This window comes from Athene noctua, chromosome 7 (genome assembly GCF_965140245.1).
Source record: "Athene noctua chromosome 7, bAthNoc1.hap1.1, whole genome shotgun sequence".
NCBI classification, from domain to species: domain Eukaryota; kingdom Metazoa; phylum Chordata; class Aves; order Strigiformes; family Strigidae; genus Athene; species Athene noctua.
The window spans coordinates 43,307,882-43,329,975 of record NC_134043.1 but is presented as its reverse complement, the minus strand read 5'-3'; the positions used below and the strand labels follow the sequence as shown (position 1 = coordinate 43,329,975).

General features: G+C 38.5%; 1 protein-coding gene across 2 annotated transcripts in view; it reads right to left on the bottom strand.

Moving 5' to 3' along the window:
- PARD3B (par-3 family cell polarity regulator beta) overlaps positions 1–22,094 on the bottom strand; it is a 427,129-nt gene that overhangs the window by 140,596 nt on the left and 264,439 nt on the right. For both annotated transcript variants that reach the window (XM_074911133.1, XM_074911134.1), the window contains 2 exons: positions 5,774–5,980; positions 4,547–4,781 (listed from right to left, as the gene is read on the bottom strand). In XM_074911133.1, the coding sequence (XP_074767234.1) occupies positions 4,547–4,781; positions 5,774–5,980 (442 nt within the window). The remainder of the gene's footprint in view (positions 1–4,546; positions 4,782–5,773; positions 5,981–22,094) is intronic.

Sequence of the window (22,094 nt, the reverse complement as noted above, 5' to 3'; positions counted from 1 at the left end):
TTCAAAGGCACAAATATGCTGTTTCACTATAGCGTTTCTCGTGAAAATTTAAAACACCTTCAAAAAGTAGTACAGCAAACCTCACTTGAAGTCCAGCAGTTTCCTTGTTACCCAAAAAGACTCTGTGCCCTGAAAGAATCAGTCAGCTCAATGTAAGAAAAGGGATGAACCAAGAATCGAATGTGGCATTGCCTAATCTTGCCACTGGTATGTATCTGCATAGAACTGAGTGTTATTTCCGTTCCAAAAGAATTTCAGCATCGATGCTAGATACTGGCTTTTTCCTGAGAGTGCAGTACAGGAGCTCCAATAATGAAAATATTTCATGTAGTTGTTTTCCTGATACAGTATCAATTTACTTTGCTGTCTGTCATCTAGCAGTGAGTTATTTAATGAGCTACGATGGTGCAAATGTACCAGAAAACATCAAAAAGTAAAATCTAATGCTCCTTAGCCAACGTTACATACAGTTAACAGAGTCAACTTCTCTTGTTCTTTGGACAGCACATACAGACACATCCAGTACTAAGGCAGGCAATATATGCATCAGAACCATCCAAACAAGAAAACAAACACTGTCCAGTCTGCACCACAGTAAAATAGTACTTTGGATTATAGAGACTTAACTAACCAGTAATAACCAGTGTCATCTGCATTTCAAATCTCCAGTATATTAACCTACTTTGTTCCAAGTGCCACAGACATTAAAATGCTCCAGTCAAGAGCAGTTCAGTTAATACTGGGTGAAACAACGGGACTTTTTTAAAAACAGTGATTACAAAAATAAAAGCATGATTTCTTGATGGTCTCCCTGAATCACAGTCACCTAAATAAAGCTTCAATCCAGGAAAAGCTTAGCAGGAAAGCAATCATGCTTTTTTTTTTTTTTTTTTTTTTTGTATGTGTAAAAAAAGACCAGGAACTACAAGTAAATAGCAGCTGAGCAACAGATGAGGCACTAAGTGAAATCTGTTAGCAACTGCTAACAGCTTTGCTATTTTCTGTTGTGAAATTAAAAAAAAAGTAAAAAAACCAATGCAGTAGCAATTCCAATATGTTCAAAAATCTCAGATGCAAAAGACTAAAGCTCAGTGCTTGTAGTACAGATAAATACTTGGGTTTGGTTTTAATATCTTGAAATGTTTTGTTACTGATTATGGAGCAGAAACAAGCCAATTCACATGGACATACTATCAAGATAAAACTTGTTATAGCTGTATATGTGACCCAGCAAGTATAGCACAGAAATCCCACCATAGACAAGTGTGACTTCCCAGCAGCTGCTTTAGCCTCAAATTCTACTTCCCTTTGTCCTTTACACCTGAGCCCTAGCCATTCACCAGAAAGTGCATGAGTCTTAATTAGCACTGAGCTTTCTGGCAAGAGCTCAGAATATTTTCATTGTCCTTCTGGTCCTGGAGCTTTCACCACAGATGATCATTTCCTACTGATCTCAACCCAATCTTGACATGGGTTCAGCAAGTCTGTTTCCTGTTTGAACACATCTACACAGTACAGCAGAACTATGCAGGTACAGCTGAAACAGCTCTGAACAAAGCAGCCCACAAATTACAAACAGTATTAATGTATCAGTGTGGGGTTCCAGCTCTCAGGAGGATCAATTAGTTACATGGCTGCAGTCACTGGACTAGTTTAAAAAATTCATGGCATTGCCCAGTTCCAGGGAGGTATATCCTCTTCCCACTCCTGCAAGCTGCTTTCTTAACTTCTTTTCTCTTGGGTCTTTCTCTCCTGTCAGTCTAGCAGAGGCTCTGTACTTTATTCCTCATTTTGGTAGTCTCCCACATGTGGCGATCACAGTACAACTACTACCGTATCTACAAAAAGCACACTACAGGTATCCTTCTCCATCCAGCTTACGCTCCCTTATGGTGTTTCCATTTCTAATGTCTCCTATGGCAGGTTCCCCTTCCAGTTTAAACTCAGCACGTCAAAAACTCACCTCATCTCTGTTTCTAAATACTTCTACCTACTTCTTTCTTTATTAAGCTACCAAGAATTAGCGTCACCTTGCCTGCTGCAGAAACTCGCAACTTTGTGGTATTCAGCTTTTCTCTTTCCTTCCACAGATGTTCTACCAATAAAACATGTCAGTTTCATCTCCACAATGTCATAAAAAAAAAATCTGCTTGTTACTTTCCATCCGTGCTGTTAAAATACTCGATCATTCAAACCTTCTTACTGCTGTCTCCTCCTTGCTAGCCCTTCTCACATTCACTTCTCACATCAGTGCAAAACTCCAGTTTGAAAAATACCTTTTGAATCTAGTATTTAGTCAGTATTTGATCCCTTCTAAATTCCCATATTAGTTATTTATTTAAAAATCAGTCAGACTAATTGTTTTTGTTTTTCATGTCATCTACAGCGGTTTCTCCCTGAAAAAATATCAGCCTGGTTTTGCTCATCTTGAGCAGGACCATAGGGTCCCCAATTCTTCTGTAAACTCACAGTTTGCTCTTGTTCAGTCTTTACAGGTTATTACGCTCCTTTCACGTTTATCACAGCTGGGATTCCCTAGGACTTTCACCTTCTCAGGAAGAAATCTTTTTTCAAGAACAATTTTTATAAATTTTAGGACGAAACACTGACAAGGACACAGAACCTCTAAAAAGCTCCAAACTGAACTGTTAGCTCTTACAAACATCTCCTCCTCTGTTCGTTATAACCTGTTGCTCCCATATTTGTGGCTTTGTAGAGATTTTCAATGGTGTGGGATAGAAATTCCCATTCTGTGCTGCCATACAGATAAATAAACGCTATTAACAACTACTGTCTGCTGGGAAGACTATCAATCTAAATAAAAAGCAAGCTTATGAAAAGAACAGATGTATAACACTTGTGTACAACCAAAATATATTCTGAAAAAGGAAATCACTAAGAATGGCAACCTATTGTTCTCAGCTTTGCATATTGATCATTACCAGATTTTTTTTTTTGTCAACTACAATCGCTTGTTTGGGTTCTGATGTTATCCCATGTTCTTTCTGGTTCAGGCATCACACCCCATAAGTAATACTTTGCACTTCAAACTTCGAGTCTGCCAGTGATACATGAAACAGAATACTTAGGCTTTTGTCAGACCTCTGTGTCACTCTTTTCCAACAGCACTGTTCACACCAAAGAGTTAAAAAGAAGAAAGAAAATAGACATAAAGCTTAAGATACACAAGAGAGTTGCCGAAGCCACCCTCCTAATTATTCAGTGTTTTGACTAGTGTTCCATGTTAAGCCCTCTTTCTTTAAACACTATGAACACAAATGCATGTGTGATGCACAGGTGTATGTGCCTCCTCAGCATTCCTGAAGAGCCCCATTTGGATGCAGACTGGTATGCCCACACACCTTCATCTTACAAACTCTAACTGCTGAAATCATGCAAATTTGGCACATAAGCATGCCTGTATATTTTTGACAATATCTCTACAGTGTTCAGAAGTTGATAAGACAATTTTGAGGATTCCTATTGATGACACATGGAAGAAAGCCAGCTAAAACCTTCCATGTCAACACAATACAACCCATTTGACTCCAGAGGACATATCAACAGAAAGCTGCAATGTGAGTTCATATATCAACATCCTAATGAATATAATTGTAAATTAATAATGTTGCAGCTGAATTTCTTAGATTACCAGTTAAATGCATCTTTGTCTAAGCAATGATTGTGGCTTTTGTACGTACACAGCATGCTAAGAAATACCAGTAGCCTCCTAATTAAGTGTTCAGTGCTACAAATAACCACATGGTCATACAATCTAACCTCCTCCAGCTGACCATTATATTTTATTTGCATTCTCTATATTAATGGCAAAGATCTACTTAATGGAAACACTTCAACCTTCAATAGAGTAAACAGGTACCAGAGGCAGGGGTGACAGCAACCAGAGTGCCTACAGCACCAAAGGCTCCAGCAATAGCAAAAAAATGGCCTGAAGAACTTTGTCTGATCTCTGATGATTCCAGAGATGCAAACCCAACCATTGGCCACAGAAGAAATCCAAACATTTTCAAGTTGGGCAGAGAGGATGGTGACCTTTTGTCCACCGCAGCCAATGGCTGAAGCTGTGAAGCACAGATTTTATCATCGCTAGTGGTTTTCAACAACTGCAAATGTTACTGGACTGTTTACAGTAACATAAGCAATCCTGCTCTCTCCGAAGCTTGTGAAGGAAGCAGATAAGCAAAGAAGGCGAATGTCTGAGCGTGGGAGTGGGTCGTGTATTACTCAGAAATATTCCCCACAAAGCCTTCCCCACCGACACACGCTTGTTTTTAGCATGAAACCTTGAATCTTTTCTGACATATGGGAATGAATTTCAAAGGCACAAAAAGACATTTTGTCTGCCAAATGTCTTCTGCCTCAGCTACAAGTTTGGTGTAAAAGTATAAACTGCTTTCTTTTTAAATAACATAAACATTATTTTGAGTCCAAGTGAAATAATTTTTCCACTGCTTCATGAGAGTATCCGTTGTTTCCTACATTATAATGAGAACGGGTGGCTGTTTTGCCTTGCAAAATGTCTTACCTCAACATGACACCAAAGCCTTTCTTCTTTTTCCTTTCTGGATCTTCATTTTCTTCCTTCCTTTTCTTCTCCTTGATTTTAGCTTTGCCCTTTTCCTTTTTCTTCTCTTTATCTCTATTTTTTTTGTCTTTTTTCGCTTTGGTTTCCGCATCTTCTATTTCAGGGTTCCCTGGAGGGGCAGATTCCATGTTCTGAGCTTCTTGACCAGAGTGAGAGCTCTTATCAGAGAAACCATCTGCACAGAATGAAAAAGAATCAGTGAGGATGGCTAGGGGCCACCAAAATGCAAACACATGAAATACAGCATGAGTATCTACAGAGTGCTCAAATGACTCACAACACTTACTCATTTAATTGAGTAATTTAAAAAGCAGACTAAACATATCTAGTGAATTCAAGCAGATTTCTATTGTAAATTAAATACAGAGTTAATTTAGTGACTTGTTGTCTAGTTATTATTCCTGATACAAAAATCCTGACATGGTAAAACACTATTCTATTTGAAATCTAGCTTGTTAACCTCCATCAGCTTCAGAAAACTGACATACTGGGATGCAAACACTGTGAGCTTACTTCAACAAGTGATTCTGGCAACTGACATAATCAATCTATGTAACAAAATTATTTCATTCACTCCCTGGAATCTTTCTATTTTAATGGCTGAACAAGAAATAGATAAACTGTTCTGTCTGGTTGGAGAAGAGCTGTGTTGTTTCTATTTGGGGGGCTCAGGATCCAAGCACAGTCTTATGCTTCATGCTAAAGGAGACATATTTCCAGACTGGGGTCTGTAAGCCCATGGTGACAGAATGAGCAGCAGGGTGCTATCAATACACTCTGCCTTGTCTATAACTGGAAACAAATTTCCTGGTTGGAGAAGCGGGAATTGTAGACAGCTCTATAAAATGAGCAAGATAATTTTTAATGTAATCTGAAGAAGGCAGCTGCTTCTTGAAGTTGAAAAATATAATTATTTAAGGATTGAGTTCTAAATCCTCCAACTCACCCCTGCCCCAGAGGAGATCAGTGAAAGACTTTACACTAAACCCAGTCAAGGTTGGACGTGGTACAGCAAAGACAGCTCTATTCAGTGGAAGACACGAGCAGCTTTTAAAATGTGATCAACTTCAATTGGACTAAATCACTTGCTTATGTGCTCTATTGAATTGGCCCTCAGCAGTGCTGAGTGAAGGTGGCTTCCTCAGTAAGTGCCATTTAGCAACATACCCTCTTCTCCATCTTCAGGTCCATCATAAGACTTGTCAATGGCAGCTCGGAAACTCTCATTACATCCCCGACCACGGACCACGTGAGGCCTGGGTCTGTGAAAAGGCAGTTCGTTCTTCCTAACTTCAGCCACAGCAGTCTGAAGACTCTCGAGAGAACTGGACTTCTTCAGTCCCAGAGTAGGACCAAAGTCTTTGCCAGATGAGTCTGGAAAACAAACAGCTACGTTTTTATACCTAAAACCACGCAGAGAAATGAAACTAGTCAGACACATTTAATTGTGTACTTTATTACTTGGGGCCTTTGAAATAGTATGCAATCAATGTAATTTGTTCTAAAAATAACATCAAGTTAAACCTAGTTCAGTAGATATCCCCATTAAAACTTGGAGGGAATGGCACACAATTTACAGACCTGACAACAGTGATGGGCAATAGCTGGCTTGCTCTGTGTCACTTTAAAGCCTGCACCAGTGACAAAGATGGGGCTGCTTCTTCCTCCTCTGACAGCAATGTCCAGCTGGACACTGCTAACAGTCTCAAGGAGAACATTATTATCCTTAGACTCACAAACACTGCTACACAACGAGAGTTTTGGGTTTTAGAGTGAGTCAGGTTGTATGAATGGTTGATATTTTCCAACGAATTATTCCTGTGAGATTATTAGTTCTCTCATAGTCTTATCCAATCTCCTTCTTCAAGCTGAAAGTGGTGCTCTGTTATCAACACACACAGCAGGTTTTTTAAGAAACAAATCCTTCCAACAAAGTACAAGTTAACAAAAACGATGTTGCTGCCTCTTGTTTACAGGCATAAGAAAGCACTTCATACAAAAAAAAAGCAAATACCTTCCCAAATCTCTCAAACCTTTCCTCTCTTTGAATGCTTGACTATCTGACCTCAGAAAGGCTTTATTTTGTGGTAGCATTAGTGTTAATTAGTATTAATATTATAGTAGAATAGGTCAAGAAAAACTTTCAGTGAATACATGCATACCAATCAGCGAAGAAATTCACAGCTTAATTTAAAAGCCTTTGTAGCACCTACTTAATTTTTGTATGGCAGACCGGTAAATGTGACATACAGACACCAAGGAAGAGACACTGCCTTGCAATGTGCCTTCTGTCTTTGAGAACATAAATGCTTTTATTTTCAACTTTTAAGTGATATTAGTGTAAGCAACGGGAGGATATAAGAACACAAGACATTCGCATTCATGTCCATATACTGTCATGCCTGTGTTGCCTAAAACTGGGAATAAAGAACTTATCGACACCAATTTGATGCAGATAAGCAGACACTTCTTTACTGATGGCCGAGTGCGTGAGTGAGTGCTCTCACTAACAACGCACACCATGCACCAAAAGAATACATCTTATATAGAACTTGCTCATACATATTCATTAAGTGTTCATGCATAAACATATATTTCCCTGGAAATCATCAACATACTCTCCTCCTATTTCCGATTCTGCGCAGTAAATGTTAGAAATGTCTCAAAATGGGTCTGGGGTCTAATGTGAGTAGGTGGTCTATGAGTTGGTGGTTGCAATCTCCTCCTGCCGGAATTACCTTCTGCTTAAATTCACTGTTTATTGGCAGGTAACTACGAGTTGCTACATTTGACTCTTTCCAGTTCCCACTAATTCTAAATTCTGACATCTTATGCATTCCTCTAGGTGATAAAATACTCCTATAAGTAAACACTGTATCCAAATTATCTTGAATCTTAAGCCTGTTACCTAAGTTCTAAATGTTCCTACTAGATGATTTTGACCATTTCCTTTGGCCTTGGTACAGGGCTGTACAGGGGATTTCACAGTAGCTATCAGTTGTTGGTTGAACGTGCAAACTGCAATAGATATACAATTTCTACTAAAATATTTCTTATAATTCTATATTCCTATTAAAATCAAACACTATTAACTAATGGTACATCAGTAACATTTATCAGTAACACCTGAAGAGATTCAAGGATGACAGAAAAGACAGCTATGTTAGTATTGTAATGCTGTGATTTTAGCAATCCTAGAAAGAGGTATTTCTGAACAAAACAGTGCAATCAGTGAATTCTTAAAAGGAAAAAAAAAAAAAGAAGCGAAGAATTGGCACCAAATAGAGACTAATCAGTAGTGTCTAGATAAAGCAATTTACACTTCGATTACCTGCAGACTGATATGTGGCGGCAAATAAGGTGGGGTGTGGGGGGTGTGTGTGGAGACAAGTTTAAGGGAAGCCTGGCTGCTCCCTCACACCGTGCAACCTTCTTTTGTTCCCTAATTACCATTTTGGGGTCTGCCCATTATTGCCAAATTAGCAAGTGGTAAAATGGAGTTGGAGCGATGACTTGCATGCAACATAAAGGTGCTTAAAATCACTAAAACCCAGTGCATTAGTAAGAGGCACTGTGGTGCCTATCTCAGGCTGAGAAGGAACAAAAACAAGGGAAGCGCAATCACTGTAAAAGGCAGCAAAGTGAAAGCCACTCTGATCAGCGGAGAAAAAGCTTTCTTGTTTTTCAGTCGGAAAAGCAGCTGTGATGGTTGCTTTCGAAGAGCGGGCACAGCGGTAATTCTGGCCGAGCGCGGGTGCTGCAGCGGCCCGGAGCAAGCGGAGCTCTGCCAGGCTGGCTCGCAGGCCTAAGCCGAGGCCTGCCTGGGCGGAGGTGGGCGAAGGCGTGCCGGGGCTACGGCTGTGGGCCGCTGTGGACCAGTGCGTGGCCCACGGGGACGGGCACCCCTGGGGGTGCTTTAGGGGTGACTACAGGCCTGCAAGGGAGCCGTGGCCGCGGTGAGGGGCTGCCGACCAGCGGCACTCGCCGCTCGGGCAGGTTGAGTAGCCAGGGCTGACTCCCAGGCAGCTGCAGCCACCCAGCCACCTGAAACTGCTCTGTCAAAAGCCAGTGCTAAGGCGTTTCTGTGCACACCCCAGCACAAGCTGTACTACATTAAAGTAGTGCCCCAAGCTGTATTACCTGAAAAAAAAAGTCTCAGGTTAAATGCCGGTTAGAGCCTGTCTTATATAAAGCTAACCCGATTCCTCAGACTGGAAGACTACTCTTAAGGTATTAAGGCCATTCCTAAGAAAATCCAAGCCAATACCTAAGGCTTGGAGTGACACACTCTTAATGTCACATGCACCAGAAAACAAGCTGTCTGCTTGGCATCGCTGCAGTTTCCTCTGCACACACTGTGATGCAGTTTTTAGGCACCTCGTCACATACTATCTAGCTCGGTCAGGGTCACCAAGACAGGTTTCTTTGACCAATAGTTGCCTTCATTTCATGGGAAACTGAAATGCTGGGGTTTCAACCCAAGCCCCAAATTAAGGTTGACATACGGGTGATTCCCACAGCCCTTCCCAAAGGGGGGTGAGTTTGCCTTCAGGCTTCCCTCCAGGGTGGTGCCGGCCTGGCAGACAGAGCCATTGGGTAAAGGAGCCCTGGGTGTCCCGCACTGAGTGACCAAAGGTCAGGTGTCCCACTGAGGGATAAAAGCTGGGACCCCTTGCAGGAGGGGCAGTGTCTGTGTGTGAGGTGGATGCCCTGTGCAGAGTTCCCTGTTGGGGAAGGACCTCCCGCCTCCCTGGGACTGGGCTCCAGTCAGGTCTGGCTGTTGTAAACGCGGGCTGTGTAGAGATTCAGTGTGTGGCTTCCTTGGTCTGATGTGTTTGGTTTGTTGACTCGGTTGTCTCCCATCCCTTCTATGGGAAACTGCATTTCACCATTTATTCCACCCATTGTTGGTCGTGTGGTGTCGTTGTTGGGGTCAGTGGGATTGATGTTGATTATGTATAATCTGACTTGTTTGTACCCCCAGTGATCACCCATGTACTGACCCTTTTGTATCAAATACAATTTGGTTATTGGTTCATCTTTATGTTGGCTGTGTCCTTTATGCTAGGCCTAATAACTGGCAAAACAGAAACCCAGACTTACTAGCAAAGTACGTTTCTTCCTGTAGAAATAATCTTTATTTTGTCCTAACATGAAAGTCCCCAAGGAATTAACTTTAGCAATAACTAGCAATAACTTGGGTTTTGATATTTTAAAGAGAATACTTAAGAGTAACCTTCATGTAGTATTTTCACTTTGCTACTAAAGAGAAGAAAAAAAGAAGCTAAATGGAGCACTCTTTAGCTAGCAAGTAAATTAAGAATACTCCTGCCTTGGAAAACTGAGTATTTTTTTCCTAACAACCCCAAAAGAAATAGAACAGGCTTGTGGTCATTTCATTGCCTAACATCACCAAATAATGGGTTACCTTAAAGGACAGTATAAAATGACAAAGATTAACTGTATTTCTCCCTTACTGGCAAAGAAAGTTAAATTTAATCTGTGATTTTCCTGTGTTCCACCATTTAAAAGGTGTCCTCATGTATTTGAAAACTTACTGAGAACCTTTAGTAACAGACTGATATTAAGCATTTAGTTGCCCCTTTTTATGACTAATAATTTAGTCTGCAATTTCACTGGCAACATTGGAAGTTTCTCACTGTAACCATCAAAATCCACCTGTGAAGAAGCATCTGAACCCAGGTGAAAAATAATTGCATTTTTTCTTATTGATGAGAGTAGTAAGAATGCGACCTCATTAAGAAGGGGGACACTAATTCAAGGAGTTTACATCCTTGAACATTCTCACCAGGGTTTTCACTGAGAACTTAATATTTTTGCAATTCAGCTTTTATTAATTTTTTCTTTCATTGTAAGGCTGCAACAATCACATATTAGCACACAACTACAGATACAGGAGCTGAGGAGCTTCCCTAAGCAGGGAGACCAGTCCCCTTGCTTTCACAGCCAGCTTCTGTTAATGGATGCTTTACAGAGAAACACAAAAGTGCCAGATCCCAACCAGCAAAATTTCTCTCCCCTGCCCCGTACCTCTTCCATTTCTGCAGACCTTCAGGACCGCCATAAGCCTGAAAACATGAATTTTTCCTCATGGCTTTTAAAAAAAGCCCCAACCAACAGATAAACAACACACCACACCCCACCACAACCCCCCACCTTTTACAAATTAACAGGCATTTCTGGGGGTGCATGGGGGGTGTGTGTGTACACATCTAGCCTTATCCAGATTTTGAACACAAAAACATAGTTTGGCAATGAGAAATTTAATTATTCACTGTGTAAAAATGTTTCTTTTTATGGATTTTGAATTCTTGAGTCCTCAATTTACTGCTTCTTGTAGTACAATGATAAAAAGTCAACTGAAGCATCCACTTTATTTTTTTTTTTTTATAAATAGTGAATTACTTTATGCATCTCTACTGAATTTATGAGAGAAAACAACAACTGACATCAGTACCTGCCTAGGACTGGCTGAAACCAAGCTGCTGGTTTCCAGACAGTATCTGTAACTGACTTTAACTGAGATGGTGTTACATGTACCTCAATTTTCTGCTCAAAGCCAGCATGGCTGCCACAGGTTTGTTTTTTTTCTTAATGTACTAGTAAAAGTAAACCTGATTTCTGTTCTTTTATTATTATTAGTTCCAGGGTTCTCTTTTTTTTTTCCCCCCATCTACACATTCCTTTCTTTTTTTTATACCCCAGCAGAAGGAAACATGCCAAAAGTGAGATGTCAGTCATGAAAAACAGATGGAAACAAATGACACAGCGTTGTGGGCAACGCAAGTCACCCCAAAGGTGCATGCAGAGAGAATGGAATTGAAGAGAAGCCATGAATCACTGCCACACTAAATGAAATATAACTCCTAAGACACCCCAAACAGTAAACATTTCATTTATCATTAATTTTACTTCTTAGATAATGATTCTTCTTGAAAACTGAAACTATATGAGTATGCCTAAAGGATAATATTTAGAGGAACATATTCACTATTTATATTTTGAAAGATATAGTGAGGTCAAACCAGTTATGAAGAAAAAAAAGGGAAGATGTCACGGAGACTGAGAATATAGAATAAACACAAAGTTGGAATAGATTATAAATAACTCTGTATCTACCAGAACCTCGAACACACACATTCCTGCTCCTACCACATTGATGGAGGTGCATGTGTTATTAGGGAAAAGAAAATGGTTACGAAAACAGTGAGTCTTGCACTTTGCGGGTATTAGGATGCTGGAGATAGCACGTGAGTGCTTTTAGCAGGCACCCAACTGTTTGTTCATGAAACACCAAGGCTGACTTCTTTTGTGGGTAGGACTCAGCGTGAGATATGCCAACAGCTTCTCAGGAAGCAGCTACAGCCCAGTGCCTTTTCTGTTTTGGACATAACACCTTGGGTAACATTCACAATGCCCAACTTAGCCTCACTGAACTTGGGTCTACCCCAGACTAACTGATCTCACTGCTTGCTCTATAATTCTTTCTTCTCTAAAGGAACTGGGGCGTGTTTAAAATATCTTTTGATACCTGTATGGTCCCATGATTTTCCAAATACAATCAATTCACTGAGGTTTTTTACACAAATTAATGTATTGTTAACCTTACGTGGCCCCTGCAGAGGTGAGGATACCAAGCATGCTTTCAGAAACACCACAACTTTTGTTTATAAAGGAGAAACTCAGATTTCTGAGTTTGTACAGAAACAAATGATATAGGTATCAGGCTGGTAAAATAGGCTCCTCAGCAAATGCAGCCAAAATACATCCCTGCTGTAGGGAAACCTTTTGTATGAGAATGAACCAGATCTGTTACCCCAGCGAAAGATGTCCAAAGGTAGAAAAGGCAAGAGACCGCTAGTAAGATTTGACTGTTTTACTCTCCCCTTAGCTCCTTTTGGAAATTTACCTCTAAATAAAGTGGTATGTAAAGTGAAGACTGTGAGTGTTTCTTTTAATAAGCATAAGGTCAAAAGATAAAACATGTCATTATTACCTATCTCCATGTGTCATAAACGTCAGAAAATAGGTAGACAGACATGGTTTTTGGCCACAGGGTTGTAACATCATATGGTAACTTAAATTAATTAATGTTCAATTCTTTCGGAATGATTTTGTTTAATGTAGTTTCATTTATTTCTGGTAGGATTCACTGTATGCACAACTGCAAAGGATCTTTTCCTCTTGCTTATATTTTTATATTGAGATACTTCCTCAATCATCAATCGATTCAATGCAGAGAATGACTTAGGAAGGAGGAATATGAAAGTCATTACATCATTTAGCTCGTGATTTTCAAATGAAGAGATGTAATAAGACATTTTTGTAGAATAATCTTAGATCATACTGGAGCCTTGTCTTCAAGACTAGGTTTTACAGGTACCATAGAAAAGATTATGAAGGGCTTGATAAAAAGCAAGAGAAAAATAACTACCTTGCACTCACATATTAAAGACAACATGTATCATTTTGCTCATTTTATACCTCAGACCAAGCATTCCAAATTAGAAGCAGGAATACTGAACACAGAACAACCTCACACCTGACAGGGAAAAAAAATGAAATCTAAGAAAGAAAAATCAAAGCAGGGGAGAATTTAACAAGTTCTCTGATTAAAAGAGCCAGCTACAGTCTTCAGATTTACAGATATTTCAATCTATTTTCCTACATATAATGATTGCAATTTAGCCCATATTTGCACAAACTGTAATTTCAACTATGAATAATGGCAGTTCACAATTTATAGTCCAGAAGGTACACTGAGCTTTAGGCAGCTGAAGAGGAAAAGCTCTGAATGAGGCAGCCATTAGGCAAGAAGCGAAAATGCTCTACTGTCATCTTAGAAATGTATGCTGGTCATTGTTTTCTATAGTCTAGAAACAACAATGCTGCAGAAGAACATGTTAATATTTCAAAAAGAATAATATGCACAGCATTAAACATCTCAAAAATGCTAATAAGTTTCACAGTGCAACAATATTAAAGCTAAGAATTAGGAGCAAAAGAAAGAGGTTCAAGCAAGAACACTCGGAGAAATGGCAAATGCATTTGTTAGTGGTGAACGCTGGACAAAATGTAACGAAGCCTGTCTTTGCATTAAAGAACGTCTGATGTTACCCGTTGAAATAAATAGTTTTCTTCATCTGGTTACACAAGTTTAACCTTTCACGTAACCTCCTACTTCACAGTATAGCTCTGCATCCAGTGAAAACTTTTCCCAGGCAACTGAATCCCTACTCCTCCAGCAGGCTAGTAGTGTTCTCTCTCTTGTGCAAACTGAAGCACTTGCCCTTCGAACAGGTCCGGTATAAATTAAGCAATACCAGCTTCTACAAAGCTGGATCTTTCTCCTCAATGATATTTGTGTATATCAAATTGATTTTAAACGTAGCTGTTAAAACCTGCTAGAGGAAAACTGCTACAGGAAAAGCAATGCAGACAGGAAAAAGTCCCGTTTTTAGAAAATATGATTCCCCAGTGATTTCAGGCACCTTGTAAACTGATCAGTCTGGAGTTTAGTAGGAAAAAAAAATTCCAGTGCCCTGTGATTGCTTTACCTCTGCTTCCACACCCACCCTCTGATAAGGTCAAACATTTCAATCTAGCTTTAAAAGACTAGGAAATGCGACACTTTCTGGGATTAATTGATATAAATTACACTTCTCAAACTAAACCAGCATTTTTGTTCCCAGGCCAAAGTTTAATACGAAGTGAGAGTTCCTGCACTAATATCTAAACAAAGTCACTCCTAATGCCATGAGGCTAGCTTCTAGAGTGTTACCTTTGACCTGTGGGACAGAGGAGAAAACTTCTTCAGTAGCAGAACAGAAGAGAGCAAGCAAATGCTTATATTAAAGTCACGGTTATGTTCTATTACATTAAGCCTATTTTGAAATAAGTTGCTGAATTATTACTCAGTCATCAGGCCTGAAAAAATATTTTTAAAAATGACTAATTTAAGTCAGAAGTAACAAATTAGAGGGATGCAAAAAGTTCATATTAAGTTTTCTGTTTTCTTTGCTAATTCAAAGCTTTTTTTGAATTCTTGTGAATGCAGAAAGAAATTCTCTCATATCAATCGTTTTATTCACAATTATTTTCTGTTTGAAAAAGTGGTATGTCATTTTTATGCATCAAATTTTGGCCTGGACACATTTTTACAGACACTCATGTAAGCTGCATGTAAAGATTGCTTTGAGCATCATTCAGGGATTAACTTAGGCTGTTGCAACAACAAGGAAGATGATTATTGTAAAAGAAAAGCCAAGCCAAGGCAACAAAGAAAAATACATTTCAATTTCACCAACTTAACTTGCAATTAAAAAATAAATTACATAAAACACTTCCTTTGTGTGTGCTTTTCCTTATCTGTGAACATTAAGACTATGTAATAAAAGCTAGATTTCTAAAAAAAAAAGACCTGGAAAAAGGATACCTTTTGCAATAATGGCATTGCTTTTGTACACCTGCCCACACTCTGATCAGTGAATCCTACATGCTTGAGATATTTATGAGGTCTCTTTATTGCTAACCCCCCCACCATCAGACTGCCCAAGAGTCACTCTAATTTAAGATGCTCTAAATATTGTTGCCATGGGTGACACATGAACGTGGAGTAAGGGAAAGCTCTGCTAATAAAAAGGCTTTCACAGCATTTCAGTCCTTGCTCATAAGTAAAGTTAAAATTTATGGCTTTTAAAATACTGGATCTGAGAGAGGTCAGGTTAAATGGCTGCTAGTAATAAAAGGAATCAATATGCCACAGCATCTGAAGCAGCCAGCAAACTAAATAAACACTTCATCCAAATCCACTTGGCCCTGAATTAAAAGAACATAAAATACTGTATTTATTTTGTTTGCCCTCCACCAGTCCGTGGTTTGCATCACTACATCCGTTAGAATTCTACACCGAGCAAGCAACAAACATATGTTGGCCAAGTAGCAATTAAACTGTATGTCAAGGCTAGGAGCAATTAACTGGGCATTAACCTTATCAGGGAACCACTTCTGGATTAGTCAACTACAAACAGGCAAACATCTCAGTCTGGGAAGATTCTGCAACGTGTATTTACAAAAGCTTCAGAGGACTCAGACTTTCTGTCTCAGGCACATACAGAGTAAATGAGCCATTTCCAATAATAGCCCTTTATTCATAAGCCCCGAACAAACCCAGAATCACCTTTACCAGTGATTAGCCTGTCCTATTAGCATAGAAATGCAAGACAATTTGTTCCTTACAGCACTTCAAAATAGAGCAGACCAAAAGAAGTAGTGAATTCACATCTTTTGTTCCTAATCTACATTTGGCTCAGTTTATACGCTGATTTCCAGAAGTAGTTATGAAAGCCGTTTTCTTCTGTTTATTTGTACATATTTAAACAGAAAGTGCATAGGTTAATTTTCAGTTTAAGAAATTAACGCAAAAAAAAAAAAAATTAAGAGATTTTGCTTGAAGTTGCCAGCAGATAACCTGTAAAAAAAGGTACGTATACACCTGTAATCAACCTATATATGCACACGTGCACAGAGGCCATTCATAAAGGCATGCATATTTTTGAAATTGCTTTGTTTGCGAGTTTAATAATATTTGTCTTGAAACAGTTCTGAGAAGTTGATGTCAAAATCCAACTCTTGAATGGGAATACGCAGAATTCTCTCAAACCTACTATTAACTAGCAGAAACAGTTATCTGGCACAGCTCTGACTGAAAATCCCTACAGAATTTGAAAGGATTATGTAGGTTTTCAGCAAAAGTCCTCAGCAAAGGTTTCTTTTTATTTCCTAGTGAGATTTTTAAGATCATTCGAATACTTAAAAATTTGTTAACAGTATTTTATTATAGATTCCTCACAGCTGAATCCATAGTTGTAGTGATATTGGGTCTTTTACCTAGCTTTATTTTATATGCTTCACTTTTTTCTTTTTTTTTTTTTCTTATTCCTCTTAAACTATCCTCTGTACTGAAACTTCTTTGCTTGGTCATTCCAGAGAAGAGGATTGTTTCTAGAAAAACAAAAACCACTGAAGAATACACCTCCCTCTTGCCATATCTGAATAACTGAGGAGTGGGAAAAGTATGTTCTTCCAGTTGGGTAATACTTTTTTTTCCCCCCTACTCACCAGTAACTCAAAAAGGACTGAAAGGAAACTTTTCAAGCTTTTCATGCAAGTAGGCTGTGAACTAGGTCCTTCACTACAGCTTTCAGGGAAGGAAAGTTTAATTTCCATGTCTAGCTTATTTCCTCTAACATTAGTTGGATCTGGGTAAACTTCTGCTTAAAGTACAGGAACAGAAATACATATGCATTCCCGCAGGTACGTGAGCATACAATGATATTCCACGTGCACATTTTCAGCAGCTGCAATGATCCCATGTACTGACACACCAGAAGCTAAAAAGGATTACTCACACATGCTCCTCAGCCTATCTGTTTAAATAAGTTGCAAAGTTTAATAAGAAACTCAAAAAGGCAGAAAGTCATGTGAGCACAGAGAAGGTAAGTAAAATAACAACTGCAGTATTGAGAACAATTATTTTGTAGGTCTTGAAACATGACAGGTATTTTCAGGGCTTTCTTCCACAAAACTGAATCTTTAGCAAAATCATGTCCAATTCACAGAACAAATGGTAAGGAATTTTCCTTCTAAACAGCTTCAGACAAGGATTTTGGTAAACTGTTGCGTAGTATACAAAGACACAGACTCACACCCATGACATAGGGCTGTCTTCTGGCGTTTTAACAGACACGATTCATAAGTGGATTACAATCCCAACCTTGGTTAAAAATAAAGTCAAAATACTACCTTAGTTATACTGGTCAACGCTGAGACTAGTCTATATGATTTACTACTTTACACTTAACATTTTTCTGGGGCACGTACAGTACAACCCTGCCTTAAGAGGTTTGCAGCTCCCTTGCTAGATATGTCATGATGTGTCATTTTAATGAAAAGGTTATTTTTAAAAAGAAACTGGCAAGGATGTGAATGAGAGATCAAATAAAGCTGGTTTTGCAAATCTGTGTTTTTGGAAAACTCGTTACACTCTTAGATGTTTAGCAAATGTGCACCTAGCCTTTAATATACCCCATGGAAAAGGGAACCTCTCCAGACATCTAGATTTTGTTTCCCCTGCAGCAATTTTTAGTATCCTAAAAATGTCAGTCTATTAATTTCCGAGTTATGTGTTTAGGATCTTTTCAATATGCAGAGTTTTGCATTGCTACAATGCGTTTAAATGGCAAATTAGAAAAGCTTATGGAATTGCTGCATGGAACAACTTAGAATATGATTTAACTCTTAACAGCAAACGAATACAAACTTTTCTTGAGATTTTCTTATCCATTTTTCTTGCTTATCTACAAATGACATTACCTTATTCCCTTCCACTTGCCCAATAAACGGAGACTATATACCAATATAGTCCCAAACATAATATGGTACCAGACTGCAGAAATGTACGGTCAAAAGAGAAGGAAGGGTCATTCTAATTCTTCTTGGCAACATCCCTCATCAACCAGTGGGGACATTTCTGGAGAAGTTAGTCAAAGCAATATCCTAAATTAAGATCAAAAATTCCAGATTTCTCCAGGTTAAATAAGATAGTGAACAGCAGCCACAGTGATACTGCAACCAAGATAACTTGATACAGGTTAAGCACAATCAAATGACTTTTAATACAGACAAATCCAAGACGGCTTATCTTAGAAAAACAAAGGTTTCCCCTAAGCTGGGGCTCAATATTATGGGACTTGATTCTGCTCAATGACTCCATACAATCTTGAAGCATGAACCTGAGTCTAGCTACCAGTAGATCAGGATGCACTTGGATAATAAGACTTTTAACCAACTGTATCAGAAAACTGATGTAATACCACAGATCAGGTGCAATGCTCAGTGCCCAATTTGATCTACTTTTGCTACTTGGTGGTTGGATCCTTGGATGAAATTTCAAAAACTTGTATTACAAAGACAACTGTTCTACAGGAACAGGCAGTTATTTCAAATAGACAGCAATCCAATCAAAATACATCAGCACAAGGAAATATCCTAAATTAACACCTAATGGCAATCTTTGCCTAGAGCAGGGTCCTAAGCAACTGGTACCAACTACAACTTTAAGGAGCCTTACTCTAAGTAATCAAAGCCTATGTGTGCTCAAATTAACAGGGATTCTAGAACTAGAACAGGTAGGTTCATTTCCAGCCTGGTTCAAGCCTGGGAGTCAAATCCTCAACTGGAAAAAATCAACACTTTTCCACTGTCTGCCAGTTTATAGCAGCTGAGTACCTGTCTTCTGATCTTTGTACTCTACTGGCACCACACTTTGGCATTACACATACCTGCTCATGGAAAGTCAGACAACATTAACTCATTTTATGTAAGTTACAGCCTGAGTGTCGTGTCAGATGTTAGTAAGTTCAGCCTGTGGTGATTCAAAGTAGTGATTTGCAGGTTAAAAAAAAGCTCTTTCTTATTTTAGCAATCTGCAGAGCCATCTTTGGTTGCCTCCCCCCAGTCATGACAAAGGACTCTCTGAAAGTTCTGGTTTTACTTATTCAAGGAATCAAAGGTCTGTGAAGAAGTAATAGCTTTAGAAGTATAAGGAGCAGAAAGATGCATCATCATAAATTATCAGTAGTTTTGAAATACTACCTCATGCTTCAAGCACATCATCATGTGAACTTCCTAAGGCAAGAGCACCTTTGTTAACCGCAGCTCACAAAAGCAGCTTGTTGCAGTGTTTTCCCCCGGTTATTTTTTATCTTATGTGTGTCTGTGATGAGTGCGGTCCAGGGAAAAAAAAGAAATAATTTGGAATTCCCTTATCTATGCTACAGCAAATTTTCACAGTGTTCTTTTTCTGGTTCTACAACATTTTAAAAAAATTAACAAAACTAACATATTTTTAAAAGAACACTTTCCAAGCAGTGTGTTTAGATTTGTTCTTTTTCTTATTTAAACTAATGGTTTCCTCCTCTGCTGATGTTTTGCTGGTTCTGTGGTCAAGATGGATATGATCAATATTGATATGATCATACCATATCATGATGACACGATCAACCCATCATATGCTGAACGATGCTAACTTCTGAAATACTCATCTGCAGCTTTGGTTTTGCTTGAGACTGACAGCTAACTTGAGTAGGACCTGACCTCTTGCCAAGAACACCTTAAAGGAGAAAAAGTAATTAATGTGCAAAGCAGGAGTTACTGTTTGATCATCAACCAACCAGGAAATAAGTCTGTGTACAAAAAACTGTTGTCAGACATACAGCACGAATAAAGAAAACTTATTTTTGTTAACCCTATCCTGTTATGCTAATTTGAGAGTTAGCAGGTATAAAGTTTTCAAATTCTAATGTGATACTGCAAATGACGTATTGCTATTTAATACCCTGAATTGTTTGCAACAATAAATGTCTTCCTTTCTAGTAATCTCATTTGAATTTTATATCTAGCTTATTTAATACTAAAAAGATAGCACATAAATCTCTCTTTGCCCTCAAAATCCAGACATTGTCTATAAACACAGTTTACTTAAACATGAACGCAAGTATATTTGGGTATAAATACACACAGTCATGTCACTTCTCAGCTGCATTTCTAAATGCTGCAAGAATATAAAAATTAGATACCACTACTTGTGTTCCTAGCCCTTCAGTAGATTCTTGAAACTAAATAACGAGTATCACTAACATTCTTGACATTAAAGGCTTTTGCTCCAACTACAATAAAAGCCAGTCTCATAAACATTAAGAACAAACGCACACAAACTTTTTGAACAGTTTCAAGGATATTAAGTAGCTTTGCCAGATTTCTCTAGCAATGTCTGAACACCTTATTTCGCCTTATTAGAGTAGCTAGTGCTGCAGTTTAACTTTTTCAGGTTGACCAACTGTGTAAGAAAATAGCTCTCGCCTTCAATGATTACCTTATGTAAAAAACTTTTAGCATCTATACAATTAACTTTCTGTTTCGTCTGTATCAAGAGTGAACACTTGCATCTGTATTCTGCTCTGTATCGTATTTTTTGTGAAATATTTTTGCCTTCCTTAGTTTTCTGACTGTGGCCCAGTATTTCCTCTGCAGTAAGAGGGAAATTTGGTTAATCTGTGAAACACATGCCATTCCATTTCCTCAAGAAGATAATGTGAAACAAGCCATACTGTGGCTTGGTATAGACTTAAGGCGATCAATTACTTCAATATTTATATAATTTGTAAAACTTCACGCATATTATCACACAGTTTATCAGAGCTGCTTGGAAGCTTCTTCCCTCAACCTTTAATGAGTATGTCAATCCTCATACTGGATAGGGATACATACTAAGGAATTTACTTCAGAGCAGAAAAATAACTTCAGATTTTGAAAAACTGAGGTTAATGTTATTAAAATAAAACCCATAATGGTTCTTCTACCCTATGCTTAATTGGCCCCCCTGTGAAAAAGCAGTCCCACAGGAAAGAGCAGGAAGCTACTAGCTGGGTTCGTATCTTGCTGTAAAAGAAAGTAACGGGTAATCAATCATAATTTCTCTTCACAGCAACAACCCTGATAAACGTTTATGTGAATAATTTTTTTTTTTTTTGCTGTGGATACTAAGAGTTTACAAAGGGAAGCAAGAAAACTCCAGAGAAGCAAAATCTATTGAAGATTAGCAGATAAATAGAAACTATTCTTGCCTTCAGTCTTTAAGTCTCTAAATAATTGAAGGCAAGGAGAGCTCTAGGAGAAATAAGATATGAACTTGTAGTATCATTGTATTTCTTGTTAGGTGGTATCAGAAAGAGGACATGGGCTATACAGACTTTTTGTGTGATCCAGTATGATCACTGTTATCTTCTTGGGATGTATTAAAGATGAAAGGTGACTGGAACAACAAACAAACCAAAAATCCCAAAATAAAGATGACACCTCTTCCTGTTCCTATTAATTCTTCATTACTTGCATTATGAAAGTACACAGAACCTCTCTAATCATAAGCCAAAAACCCTCAGTGCACTAGGTGTTATACCTACTCCAAGCAGAATAGTATTCAGTACCTCTAATAATTTTTGATCAAGCCTACCTGTATTTCTGCAATACTGGCTCTCTTTTAAGTTGCAAGACTACAGAACTCTGTTTCTGCAGTGACTGATGATTTGTCAACACTTTGTAAAGTACAGTTCAGCTCCTGCTACATTCCTTTTATGTTCCTATGCATCAGATGTTTTCCATTTTAAACAGAAAAAACAGATGTTTTGGCACAGTATTAATTTACTCAGATTTAATGTTCAGATTGAACCTGAATTGTTAAGTACAGTATTTCAAATGAATGTTGCAAGCATCAGCCCATAACAGAGCTAATGACAAGTTCCCTCCTTACCTTTAAAAGATGACATCAGTGATTCATTTCTTCTGAACAGCAATGTAGAATAGGTGAGCACAGAATTTCCTGATGTCCTCTTAAACTGTTTTTGCTATT